Source organism: Anabas testudineus, chromosome 16 (genome assembly GCF_900324465.2).
Source record: "Anabas testudineus chromosome 16, fAnaTes1.2, whole genome shotgun sequence".
NCBI lineage: Eukaryota > Metazoa > Chordata > Actinopteri > Anabantiformes > Anabantidae > Anabas > Anabas testudineus.
The window spans coordinates 14938584-14951805 of record NC_046625.1 but is presented as its reverse complement, the minus strand read 5'-3'; the positions used below and the strand labels follow the sequence as shown (position 1 = coordinate 14951805).

The following is a 13222-nucleotide window of genomic DNA, read 5'->3' as shown; positions in this document are numbered from 1 at the left end:
CGCCACTCGCTGGAGTCACACGTTACTTACCCTCCTTCTTTCACCAGCTGAGTGAACATAAACTGTACTTGGATAGGACATTCAGAACAACAAAGGTGTTCACAGGTGAGATCACTAATAAATAGACAAAGTGCGGGGAGGTTTAAGATGTCTTAACATCAAGCAAATAGCTGGCTAGATGTGGTATTTTTTTTAACAGCTACACGGTCACATAGTTTAGACTTAAATGTCACTTAGCCAAGAACAAGCCATTGCTATAGAAACAGGCAACCAATACTGTCCTAAATAAAACTGGTAAAGTGGGTGTAACCAGACTGTAAATGTCAAATACCAAATGCTCAACATTTTAAACTCCTACAAGATATTTTTTGATAATTACCACATTCAATAAAAGGAGGTTTCTGTGTAAATCTATATTTAAAGACTCAGATTAGTGCATGTTGTCTAGTAAAGTCAACACTCTTTATGCACAATAGCAAATCAAAGTGCTTCACATCTGCATAAAGACGTGTAATCTAAGATCAAGTCAAATTACCATCACAACATTTCAGAGGTGAACTAGCACTGATTAGAGAGTGTGCATGTCCTCCCAGTCATCATCAGGGCTAACCAATCTGCAAAACAAACGCTCAATAACACCTAATGTTTTTAAATATAAAAGCAACACATGTGCCACAGAAACATTAAAGCAAAAAGTCGCACCACTCATTAAACCTGCAGTTATTTAGCAATAGCTCTTACCTTGGACAAGGTGTGTGTGTGCTGTCCTTCACCGACGGCCTCCTCCATGTGACTGTACTCCGAGGAAATGCTGAGAACATATGTTAGAGGCCCGGCTCATCTTGAATTACACCAAATTCATACTTTGATTGATTTTTGGAGCAGGCTGTCATCATGCTAGCAGTTAGCATGTAGCCGGATGCAAAAACAGTGTAGGCTAATGTTACGTTAGCACAAGAACTCACCCACCGGCTAATTTGTTCTTATTTGTGCAATACTCTCCACTGCATCACATGTCTTCCCGGTGTTTTTTTTTCGATAGTTATCGTCGTGTTGCTGCCTCTTTTCCACCCAGCGTTGGTTACGTTAGCCCGCCATCTTGTTTCGCCCGCCCTCCGTGAACGTCAACTAGTCGTTGCTCTGTGTGTAAACGCGCTGGTGTGTGGAGCTCACGATAAAGTTTCTATGTGTAAATAGCACTTTACTGATATCATACACCACCGTGACAATACAACTTATTTTAATAATAAAAAAGACAATTCACAATCAGAATTTAATTTTTCAACACGGCCGCCAGAGGGCGCCATAGACACTCTTTGGAGATTAACCTGTTAAAAGAGGAAGCAACTGTTTAATCACTATACAAATTAAGAAGTATGTACAGCTAGGATGATAAAAATAGTAAATACCCTCCCCTACATGCAGTCGCCTACTTATGGACATCTAGCTCAAGGTCTTTGTTACTTTTCTTAGTATTCCTAGTATTTAGGAATAAACCTCCAGCAGAACCAGGCTCAGGGTGGGCGGCCATCTGCCTCGACCGGTTGAGGTGAGTGGAAAGAGGAGAGAGAAAAGGACAGCAGGGTACAAAAACAACAACAAGCAGAACAACACTGGGCAGGTCGGTAGGACCAGTAAGTGCACTCTGGAAATATACAGATCCAAGGCCGAGGATATCTGCAGAGAAAAAAGACAAAGTTAATGGCATGCAATAGTAGCATTTGAATAGATAGACGAGAGGAGAGAGGAGGAAGTCAAACATATATTATAGATGCATAGGACATCTTTCAACACAACATTACTAATAGAAAAGGTTGGGTACCAAATCTTAATTTGGGTAGAGTTTATTTTTTATTTTTCAAATAGCAGATATGCATTCTTTTACTTTTAACCAAACTTATGTTAACTTTTTATAGTGTCTGAGGGAAGGTATAACTGAGTCATGAAAGCCACATGACCAGAATGAAACTCACTGATGTTAACAATTTCTTTCCACTGTCATCTTCATCCCAAATCTGTCCACATACCTCAGTTCTGAAAAAACCTTGAACACATTTCTGACCAGATGTGTAGAACACAGTGTCATCCCCCACTGATCCAAGCATCTGAGGGACAGAGTTTTCACTGTGTGCTATTTCAGGAAACAGTAACAATTCTTCAGGAAAAAAGAGTTTTCCACTGTGACCTCCCAGGTAGGGTTTCAGTTGGAGCGGTCAAAAGGTCACCACCCACTGTTGGTTGTACTAAAGGAAGGGAAACTCCTGACTCCATGTAATAATAAGAACATCACGTCTGGTGGATAACATTGCCTCCCTCCATTGCGGGAGACCAGGGTTTGAATCCTGGCTCTGGTCTACCTCCAGTAGGGGTCCTTAGGCAACACCTCCTTACGCTTACCCTGCCTTTGCTTTGTACCTTGTACCTCACTTGTAAGTTGCTTTAGATAAAAGCAATAAAAGGCATAAAAATGACTAAACTTTTAATAAAAAATAAAAGTACATCACAGAAATGTGCTAACAATACTCACAGAAAAGTGTACTGTACAAAAGAAAATTAGGTAATTACCAACCAGTTTATACGTGAACAGATATCATTTAAATTATATAATACAAAAATAAGAATTTAATACATAATTCATTCTGCACTGCATACCAACTGCTTTGCAGAAAGGCCTTTGTCTGTTTGTCGTACACTGACAGGATCTCACACTTCCTCCAATACTCCGGTGAAGCTCTCCAACATTCCTTCTTGTTTGTTGTCATAGTGCCAGCAGGACAGCCCCGCTATATAAGTTCCTCCTCTCCCGAGTCCCGAGGCAGAACGACAAAGAGATTACAACCTCCTGCACTCATATCAGCTCCTGTCATCTGAACTGAAGACAACTCTCCTGACTGCAGATATTTTTATTCTATTTTTGATTCTGCTCTATTTTTCAGGAAGATGGCTAATCTGCCAGAGAGAGCTTTAGTTATCTTTATCTGTACAGCACAGGTAGGAATTACAACTGCATGGCTCATGTTGTGTTTTCACTTAGCTGGTTCACATTGCAGTACCAGCTTTATAAGAATAACAATATCTTAACAAAAACACTACTTTTTACTTAATATTTAATTTAATTGTAAAGTATTGGTTTAAAGAACTTGAGATTTCCAAACATGTAAAGTGAAACCCCACTATTTTTTTTATAGGTGTTTGCATTAGTATGGTCTCAGGTGTGTCCTCGGAGATGCCAGTGCCCTAAGGAGCCCCCCATGTGTCCCCCTGGGGTGCCCTTGATCCTGGATGACTGTGTGTGCTGCCTGGTGTGCGCCCGTCAGAAAGGGCAGGTCTGTTCAGACATGAACCCCTGTGATGCACAGAAAGGGCTGCAGTGTGACTATACAGCCAGTGTCCACAAGAGGACTGGGGTCTGTGCTGGTGAGTGGGTCTGCAATGACACAAACAGGGAGTTATATATTTGAAAATGCTGAAATAAAAAAAACAATCTGCCATTTCTTTCCTCCAGCTCACCAGGGCCATGTGTGTGTTTTGGATGGCTCTGTCTACCAGCATGGCCAGATGTTTTTTCCCAGCTGCAAGTACCAGTGTATGTGCCGTGATGGACAGATTGCCTGTGTGCCGCGATGCAACGTGGATGTAATGCTGCCTGGGCCAGACTGCCCCATGCCGCGAAGGGTCCAAGTGCCCGGCGAGTGCTGTGAGAAGTGGGTGTGTGAACCCCAGCCCGAGGCCAGTGCACTGGGAGGCTTTGCCATGGCCGGTGAGTAGATTGCAAGCAGGGTGAGATGGTTAACACGCATACAGTACTATCGCCTATTGCTCTTTGACGTTGATGTCACTTCAGTGTGAGACACAAAGTTAAAAGGTTATGTACATTTGTCTGACCTCTTTGGAGAAAGGGAGCAGGAACCATGCGGGAAACAAAGTCAGGGCTGAAAAAAGAAGAGGAAACACAGAGGAAATGGACAAGAAACAGTGTTATCACTTTAGTCTAGAATGTGAAACAGTGATGTGATACAGCACTTTGCAGTCAGAAGAATTTAAACATGTCACAATCATTTTGTCTAAATGTTTTCTCAGAACATGTTGTAAAACATTTATCCAGTCTGACAGGCTACGAGATGTAAAAGCATATAAAAATAAAAGTGTGTATTTTCAGTAAATGTTGTATTATATATTATTAGCATTCTACTATATCATTCCTCCAAAATCATTCAAGCTGTGTGGGATATTTTATTAGATGGTTCTAACCCACTCCCTTGCATCTTTCTGTGCCCCTTCAGCCTATCGTCAGGAGGAAACAGTGAGATTTGATGGTTGGGATCCCAGTTTGAACTGCATTGAACAGACCACAGAGTGGGGCGCCTGCTCTCAAACCTGCGGTATGGGGATATCCACAAGGGTCACCAACAAGAACAGTGAGTGTGAAATGGTGAAGCAGAGTCGGCTGTGTATGATCAGACCCTGTGACAACCAGCGGGACCGGACGCAGCTGATACCACTTGCACCAAAGGTACTTTCAGGGTAGTTCTTTGGAATTTTATTTTTGAGTTTCGGCATTCGCTTTTGCTTAATTACATGCCACTAGCATGAGAATTAAAAGAAATGTTAGATTTAATTTGTAACATATATAATGCACATTCATTAAATGAATGGGTGTTTATCTCTGTGCAGAGAGGCAGTAAGTGCCAGAGGATGGTGAGGAGTGAGAAAGCCGTGCACCTCTCCTATAAGAACTGTACCAGTGTTCAGGCCTACAAGCCTCGTTACTGTGGCTCCTGCGTAGATGGCCGCTGCTGTACACCCCACAGAACCAAGACCGTCCTGGTAGACTTCCAGTGTGCCAATGGTAAAACCAGCAAGAGGCCAGTCATGGCGATCCTGACCTGTGCCTGCCACAGCCACTGCCCTCGGGACAACACTGCGTGGCAGACATCAGAGCTGGAGTACAGCACCTTAAGGTTATAGGTCAGGGAGTCACCAAAAGAAAATATTAGGATTATAATGAACAGTAAATCTAAATTGGATTCAATGAGTGTCTGAGTGTTTGAGTGTCTGTAAATCCAGGAATTGATCTCATCGTGCTCGTATTCAGAAAATGAGAATCCTCTTTTGAGGATCAAGTTAGAGAGAGAATGAAATCGCTCTGTGTCTCCCTCTTCTGGAGAGATATTTATTAGTGTAACATCCTGTGGACAAACCAGTGCTGTCTTCACTGTTGCTAAGTAAAGCACTTAAACCTTGTTATATTCATTCCCTCTAGTCATGTAGCTCAGTTAGAGCATACTACTAGCCAGGCTATGGTTGGACAGATTGTGATGATTAATTTGAAACCCCCAAATTAATGATTAGATAGAACATGTAGAAGGCAGAAAGAAACAGAGGATTATAGGAGGTAGTTTACTTTGACTGCGATGAGAATGTTCCAACTATGAGACACATTTTTGAAATAACTCGACTGAGTACTTTGACCTGGTCCATAATCAAGGGCTCAACCTATGAGAGAGGGGTCACTGTGTTGACTTAGTGTTATTTCTAACATCTGCCTGTTTTCCTGAAATGTATAATGTCTATGTTCTCAAACATGATTACAAATTGATGTTTTAGTTTTAGGTGGGATATTATTTTTTCATTAAAGGTAGTGCACATAAGTAGCAGCTATAATCATGACAAAAGTTTTGTAAATACTTGCTGTATAGCTTCTTTAAATGAGTGTGTATTAAATACACAGCGTTAATAATGTCAACATTATTGTATATATCGCTATGTTTTTTATTTTCCTGGCATTTTTAACTACTTGTACTACTTGACTGTACTGCTGAGTGCAACATATGACAATAAAATGTGTATTTTTTGGTATTGAAGTAAAAATCTTTTTAATTTACTGCTAAAACCACTTTTTTCCTGACAATGATTTGTGTATAAATGAACAGTACTCACTTGACCATATAAACATAATCATTACCTCTAGATTTACAAAAAATAGGAAGACCACCCTACATTATGAATTTCAGTTTCACAAAACTGTGATGACATTGTTTCATAGATCTTTTATTGATTGAGTCCTTATATTTCATTGTCATCTGGATATATAAAGTATCATTGGAACTAGATTAAACAGCCTGGCTGACCTCCACAAAAGGCAGATATTAAATAAAAGACAGAGCATGTTGTCTGACAGCTTCCCTCCCCTGCATTCAGTCCCACGGCTGCCCTACATAAACCAGTAGCTTAGATTGTAAACTCATGTCATCTCCTTTCTTTTGAAAACTGTTTCACTATGGTCTGTGGTCTTGGTAACTGAGAAGAATAATCACAGATGCCGAATGTTCAACTTCCCTTCTCGTATGCTGTAGTTTAAATTGTACCGCTATCCTTTTTCCACAGACACAAATGTGCTTATTTCACACATCTAGGATACAGATGTGTTCTCACTTGTCTTGGGAGCTTCCCTTTTAACTGTCCAGGATGTTCACGCTATCAAGTGGGACCCAGGAGACGCAAAACCCTGCTGAGCCCCTCTGACAGTGGGTGGTGACCTTTGACCTCCCCTCCTGAACCCTACCTGGGAGGTCAGAGTGAAAAACCCAGTTGTTCCCTGTCGAATTGGTCGTGATTCCTAAAATAGCTCATTGGTGGAAACTTTAGCTCATCTTGAATCAGTGGGGGCTCCACACCGACGCTGACATGTGGTTCTTATTATATTATGGCAATCGGTGAGGTGAGGCGAGGTGTGTGGGAATGTTACGTATCTTTGTGGATCCAGGATTTAAATTTTTTTCTTTGACTGTAAATATGTTAAGCTAAGTGAAGAAAACATGAGTAAAACAGATGCTAGAGACACAGCTTCAGGCAGTGACGGATGATTGGGTCCAGGTTGAAACGAATAAATCAACACTTGCTGGATTCCCCTGAAATTTAGTACGTTATGATTATAAATATTTAGCATGTAAACATAAATCGTGAGTATTTTAGCATTTTCACATTCGTATTCAGTCCAAAATACTGTTGTCAAAGTGCACAATACTTAATTTACACAATAATGTAGAAAATTAATAAAATGTTTAGAGGGTTTCAGTGAGTCAAATAAACTATTTTCTCTCACAAATAACATATTTAATATCTTTCTGAATTGAGACAGAAGAGAGGGCTAGTGTTTGTGTCATAATAGATAAGTAGACCGCTCCCTCTAGTGGTTCTTAAATGGAGGCCTACATAATGTACTGGATGTGAATTCATTTTGTGAATCAAACACTGAACACTCAACAATAAATGACAAACATGCAAATGTATAATTACAACTTCTAAAGTGCATGTGATTTAATGTACCTGTGCAGCCACAACTGTACCCTGTGTTTTTTTTAAAGAAGGACTTTATTGTAAATTAGTAGTGTAATTACAAAAATACATCTTAAAGCATGGGTACAAACCACGTCATGTACAACAACTGAAAGGAATCGAGAGAAAGACATAATCACTTAAACCATGTAAAACAAAGCTGAGTTGTACACACATACTCTGATTTCATCAGACGCTGACCCCTGAACTCTGACCTTGTACAAATGACACTGGGGTCAATTTGTCAGAATCTCTATAATAACTGATAAAATTAAAAGGACAATGCACACTGCAATATTGCTGAATGAGTTATGTGAAAGCTGTGAGCGCTCTATAATTTTCTTCCCCTGCTTTATTAGCCTCTGGACCCAGTTAGCATTCTCTATAGGGCCGAAAGGAAAGAATAAGGAAATTATGTTGTGATTGTGGCAAATTAAAGAGTGGATCTGAATATCAGTGTCTGGATCATAGGAGGACACCAGATCACACTTATGATCTACAAACACCAACACTGTATTTGGTTTCTTTATCAAGTACAGATGGACATCAGGGTCATTAGGCAAAGTTTTGCATGTACTGTTATTCTTACACCTAATGAGCCAGTGTCCATCCATAGGGATTGGCGTGAACGTGCTCTCTCCAAATACAGACTCTGTGAAAACTCCTAAATGCCAGCAGGTGCTCAACTTGACCTGAATTTCAAAGCAGGATCCCCATTCAGGAAAGCCCCTGTTCCCGGGTACATAGGGATATCTGGTAAAATGATGTGGGCCTGGGTCACCAGGAAACCACCAAATGTGAGGAGCTTGCATCTGATTAGAGACAACTCCTCTGGGTGTGACTTCATCTTTCCTCTTGGGCTGCATCGCTGCTTTGCTCTTCTGAGCCTTTTTTCCACTCTTCCGTTTCCCTTCTACTTCTGCTTTTTTCTTGCCCACGTGACCCTTCTTGTTTACAAATGCCCTCTCTAAAGGGACTGTATCGTGTTCACTGTGATCTGTACACAGGGCACAAATACATGTCAGGTCATTTTTGCAGAACAGCTCCAAAATCCTGTTGTGCTTCCTGCAAATCTTGTCCTCAAGGTTCTGCACAGGCTCACTGAGTGTGTGTCTCTTTAATGCCTCAACACTCTGATGAGGCTCCAGGTGTTTCTCACAGTAAGAGGCCAAACACACCAAACAGGTTTTAGAGGCCCTGAACTTGTTGCCAAGGCAGCAGTCACACGGCACCTGTCCTGGTTTGACAAGGAAGCGATTGTTGTCACCTGATGTTTCTTGATGATGCTTCTTGAAATTCTCCACAATCTCCCTAAATGCAGTGTTGACGCAAAGCTTGAGCCCTTTGTTGAACTTCTCATTGCACAGCGGACACTGACACTGCTGTTTACCTTCCCAGTGCCTGCTAATACAGGCTTTGCAGAAGTTGTGTCCACATGGGATAGAAACAGGCTCGGTGAAAACATCAAGACAGACGGAGCACAGAAACTGATCTTCAGACAGGAAACTGCTGGCGGAAGCCATGTCTAGAGAGGTTGTAAAAATCACTCATCACTATTGAGTCCTAAGATGAGAATGAGTATTTGTATACAAAGAATGGTTGAAAAATACAACAGCAACAGGTTTTATCATCTGTGCGACACCATCACACTACATACTGGTGTTATATAAAAAAAGATCTAGTAGATAAACAACACTGTTAAAAACTGCATCTGGATTTATGAACATAGAAACATCCTAATAGTTTCATTATGCTTAATATATGAACGTCCTTCAAATGATGAAGAAATACAGGAGTTAAACTTCACCTTCTTGTACATTGATGCTCAGATCTGCTCCAGTGTCTGTTTCTGTTTGAACAAACTGAAACTGTGTTTACCAGTTATTACACATCTACTATGTTAAGTTTCATTTCTACAGAAACGATGCTCCTCCCACCTGTAATTCTCCTCCCATTTTTCTATGATTCATTAACCTCTTAATACTCAAACTCTGTGAAACAAATTGTCTCACAAAATCAAACATTAAACATTTGTTGAATCTGTTTTTGAAGTACATTTTTTAGTATAATCATCATAATTATAATCATAACTTCTCCAACATTTCTTATGATTTAGAAACTTGCAGTAAATGTAAATGTAGGCAGGCTTTCGTTAAATGCACAATTAGTGTAACTACAAACATGCTTAGAAAAAAATAAACTGAAAACCATTTATAAAGGAGGAAAGTAATGGCAAGTACAAAGCCATTTGTAGTAATTATATTAAACATTCACAATAACAGTTTAGTTTAATTCCAGTATTGCTGTTTAAATTTATGTTAAACTGACCTTACTCAGTCTACAGGTCTGTAAAATAAAGGTATGCATGTTGTATGCATGACTTGGCTTTCCACATTTTCCAGCAATTGCATGGGCTTACAGTGAGCAGATCTTTCTTGATTTAGATTTGACGAGACCCTCTTACGTCTGTGCCCTGGTAAAAGCTGGCATCATCAATTAAACCAAATTAAAATTAGAGCAATGACAGTAATGATCATACTTAAAAGCTCTGAATATTGTGCCCATACGCCTGGCGTTTTGGCAGGTGATAGGACCAGAGGGGCACCATTCAGACCTTCCTCAGAAGGGCCAGGGCTGAAGAATGGATAGATCTTCTCTTTGAAGTTGCAGCCAGTAAAAGAGTAGATCAGAGATGAAGCATCCACGTCATAAAAAGATACCAATCCCTCCTCGTAATCTACAAATACCCCGACTCTCTCTGGTTTCTTTACCAATGGGAGGACGACGGGCACATTATTTAAAGCCTTGAGTTTGGTGTTGTTTCTCAACCTGATGATCCAAACTCCATCCCTGGGGTTTGGTGTGAATGTCTTCTTCCCGCGCATCGACTCTCTGACTACTCCTAAGTCCCAGCCAGTCTTCTGTGAGGCCTGAACCTCGTAGTAATATCTTCCTTCAGAAAACCCTTTCTTTCCAAGCACGTAGGCATATCTGTCGAATTTGTGTGGGCCTTTATTTGCAAACCACCAGATGTGAGAGGTCTGCACTTGTTTTAAATCCTCCGAAAATAAGAGCAAGTCATTTGCAGTGCACGGGTCAAAGGTCATGTCCACTGCATATTGCTGTCGAAATGCGTCCAACTTCATGCCCTCGGGCAGCGTCTCTAGATCCATATCTGCGTGTTCTGTTTTTTTCAGCATTCCCGGTTCTTCTTCAACGATTTTGGCACAGCACAGCCTGAATTTTTCATTCGCTTTCGCCGTCTCGTTGGCGAGCATCTCCTCCATCTGAACCATAGCTCTCTTCATGTCCTCGCTGCAGTTTCCATTGATACTGACATCGGACCAGTTCTTGGTGCATGGAGAGGAGGAGGAGAAGGAAAGGAAGTTCTTTATGAACTGGAGCTGGTCTTCACTGTGTGACATGTTCTCCAGCATAGGGATTCTCCTCTGGAGCTCCTTGTTTTCCTTCTCTAGCTCTTTGACCAGCACCTCAGCCTGTCTTTCTGCTGCTTTCTGCTTCTGTTCGATCACACTCACCAGCTGAGCCATGTGTTTTTGAATGGACACTACCAAAGTAGTGAAGATCTGGACAGTGTTCATTACTGCTTCATCTTTGTCTTTATTCCTGTTTTGCACCATTTCTTTTATCTCCTGAGCCTTCTTTTGTCGCTCTTGTATCATCTCCTGTACTTCCACCTTCTTCTGCTCCAGCTGAACCTTCTTCTCTTCATACTCTTTGTCTAAAGACACTGTATCATGACCACTGTGATCTGTGCACAGGATGCAAACAGAAGACAAGTCATTCCTACAGAAGAGCTCTAAAATCCTGTTGTGTTTCTTGCAAATCTTGTCCTCAAGGTTCTGCACAGGCTCAGTGAGTGTGTGTCTCTTTAAGGGGCCGACTGTTTCATGAGGCTCCAGGTGTTGCTCACAGTAAGAGGCCAAACATACCAAACAGGTTTTAGAGGCTTTGACCTTTTTGCCAAGGCAGAAGTCACACAGCACCTGAAAATTATTGGTGGTACATGATGTTTCTTGAGAAAGCTTCTTGAAATTCTCCACAATCTCTCTGAATGCAGTGTTGATGTGAAGCTTGAGCCCTTTGTTGAACTTCCTGTTACACAGCGGACACTGACACTGCTGTTTACCTTTCCAGTGCCTGCTGATACAGGCTTTGCAGAAGTTGTGTCCACATGGGATAGAAACAGGCTCGGTGAAAACATCAAGACAGACGGAGCACAGAAACTGATCTTCAGATAGGAAACTGCTGGCAGAAGCCATGTCTAGAGGAGAAGTGAGGTTTTCAAAATAAGAACCAGTAAGAGCTGCTCGTATAGAGTAAGTTATTGAAACACACACACAAAGAAAATTAAAAGTTCAGGTCAGATACTGTTGATGGCAAAAAGATCACAAAATGATTGTCATGACTCTATAGATGCTGCAAACTAAAGTCATGAAAAATGTCTGCTAAGTAATAAGTATTGATCAAATAAACAGAATCAACAGTGATGAGTTCTTGCATCTGGATTCATAAACAGATGTGAAAATGCTAAAATATCAGATATTATATACTTCACCTTCGTGGATACTCTGCTCTGCTCTTGTGTCTGTCTTTAAGGGAGCGGACCATCTGAACTATGTTTTGTTGTTATGGTGAGTGCTGAGTCACTATCTTAAGTTTCATTTGCCTGTAAATGTTGCAATTGCAAACCGGACCCCTCTTACGCTCCTCCCATCTGCCTTTTCTATAACGCATTAACAAGGAGCACACTAATTATGACATTACATCATTTGGAGCTTAAATCCTGGCTAATTGAGCCACAGTAATCAAGAATAAATAATTAATTAGCACTTTCTGATGTCACTTTACCCGGTTTTGTGCATCACAGAGTAATCATCACCATAACACCAACATAAAATATATTTGTTGACTCTATTTGCTACTATTTTTCACACTGTAGGTGCAGATGAAATATTCAAACTACAATGAGTCTCTTCTTGTATAGGTTTAAACATGAAAGACTCCCAACAAATGTTTATTCCTATGGCAGACTTACTGATACTTCAACTAATAACTTACCAACACATTAATAATTTCACAGTTATTCGTGTTTGTTGTGTTTTTGCCTGTAAATGCAATCTTTAAGACCACTGCCTGGCTTTATTATTATTATAGGTACCCTGTGGAGACGTTCACCGATGCTCCCTCATACGGAGAAAAGATTTTCTGAGCGTGTTTGTTCATGCATCTGGAGGGACAAAGGAAATAAGTAAAAATATAACACAGGAGCCATAAAGTACTGTTTGGCTCCAAGCAGAAATAAACTCAGACACAATATTTCTCAGACTAACAATTTCCACATTTTGATACCATGTAAAACCACGCAGAGAGGAAGCTTGAATCCCCTCTTGAACCACTGAAGTGCTCTTGAGCACAACACTTAACACACTCTCTTAAATCAACCAAACAAATCCGATGTGTGTGTGTGTTTATGTGCGTGTATGTGTGTGTAGTCATACCTCTGCCTGCAGCAATAACCAAAACAAAAGTGTGTAATCAATGCGCTGGTTGACTGAGGATTTAAAAAAAATAAAAACAATTCATTAAAAGCCTTTAAATACCATCACCTTTAATAGGATTGAATTCTTTGTTTGTTTGTCTGTTTTGAAGGTCATTACCACAACAAAGAACCCACATTCCATCTGATAGCTCATTTCCATATAAAAGTAAAAATTAACAGTTACCCCTTTGCCTCATTAAACCTAAATATTCACAGTGTTTCTGTTGCAGTCTCTTTCTCAAAATAAATAAGCTAATCCCCTCTTTGGTGCAGTTCAGTAGTAATGATCCAAAGTACATGTAGCTTGGCAGGGATGTGAAG

The 13222-nt window shown here is 40.5% G+C and overlaps 3 protein-coding genes across 3 annotated transcripts; 1 reads left to right on the top strand and 2 right to left on the bottom strand.

Annotated features, from left to right (window-relative positions):
* The first annotated feature begins 2694 nt into the window (after nucleotides 1–2694).
* On the top strand, nucleotides 2695–5833 carry ccn3 (cellular communication network factor 3). The gene is made up of 5 exons (XM_026370128.1): nucleotides 2695–2991; nucleotides 3189–3417; nucleotides 3506–3760; nucleotides 4284–4513; nucleotides 4675–5833. Exons 1-5 carry the CDS (start codon nucleotides 2941–2943, stop codon nucleotides 4966–4968), a joined length of 1059 nt encoding a protein of 352 aa, XP_026225913.1. The 5' UTR covers nucleotides 2695–2940; the 3' UTR covers nucleotides 4969–5833.
* Nucleotides 5834–7351: 1518 nt separating this feature from the next.
* On the bottom strand, nucleotides 7352–9421 carry LOC113168824 (E3 ubiquitin-protein ligase TRIM17-like). The gene is made up of 2 exons (XM_026369848.1): nucleotides 9146–9421; nucleotides 7352–8863 (listed from the first exon to the last, which is right to left on the bottom strand). The coding sequence occupies exon 2, from the start codon at nucleotides 8859–8861 to the stop codon at nucleotides 7575–7577; it is 1287 nt and encodes a 428-aa protein (XP_026225633.1). The 5' UTR covers nucleotides 8862–8863; nucleotides 9146–9421; the 3' UTR covers nucleotides 7352–7574.
* Nucleotides 9422–9476: 55 nt separating this feature from the next.
* LOC113168822 (E3 ubiquitin-protein ligase TRIM21-like) lies at nucleotides 9477–12091 on the bottom strand. Its single transcript, XM_026369846.1, has 2 exons — nucleotides 11918–12091; nucleotides 9477–11623 (listed from the first exon to the last, which is right to left on the bottom strand). Exon 2 carries the CDS (start codon nucleotides 11619–11621, stop codon nucleotides 9831–9833), a length of 1791 nt encoding a protein of 596 aa, XP_026225631.1. The 5' UTR covers nucleotides 11622–11623; nucleotides 11918–12091; the 3' UTR covers nucleotides 9477–9830.
* Nucleotides 12092–13222: the final 1131 nt, after the last annotated feature.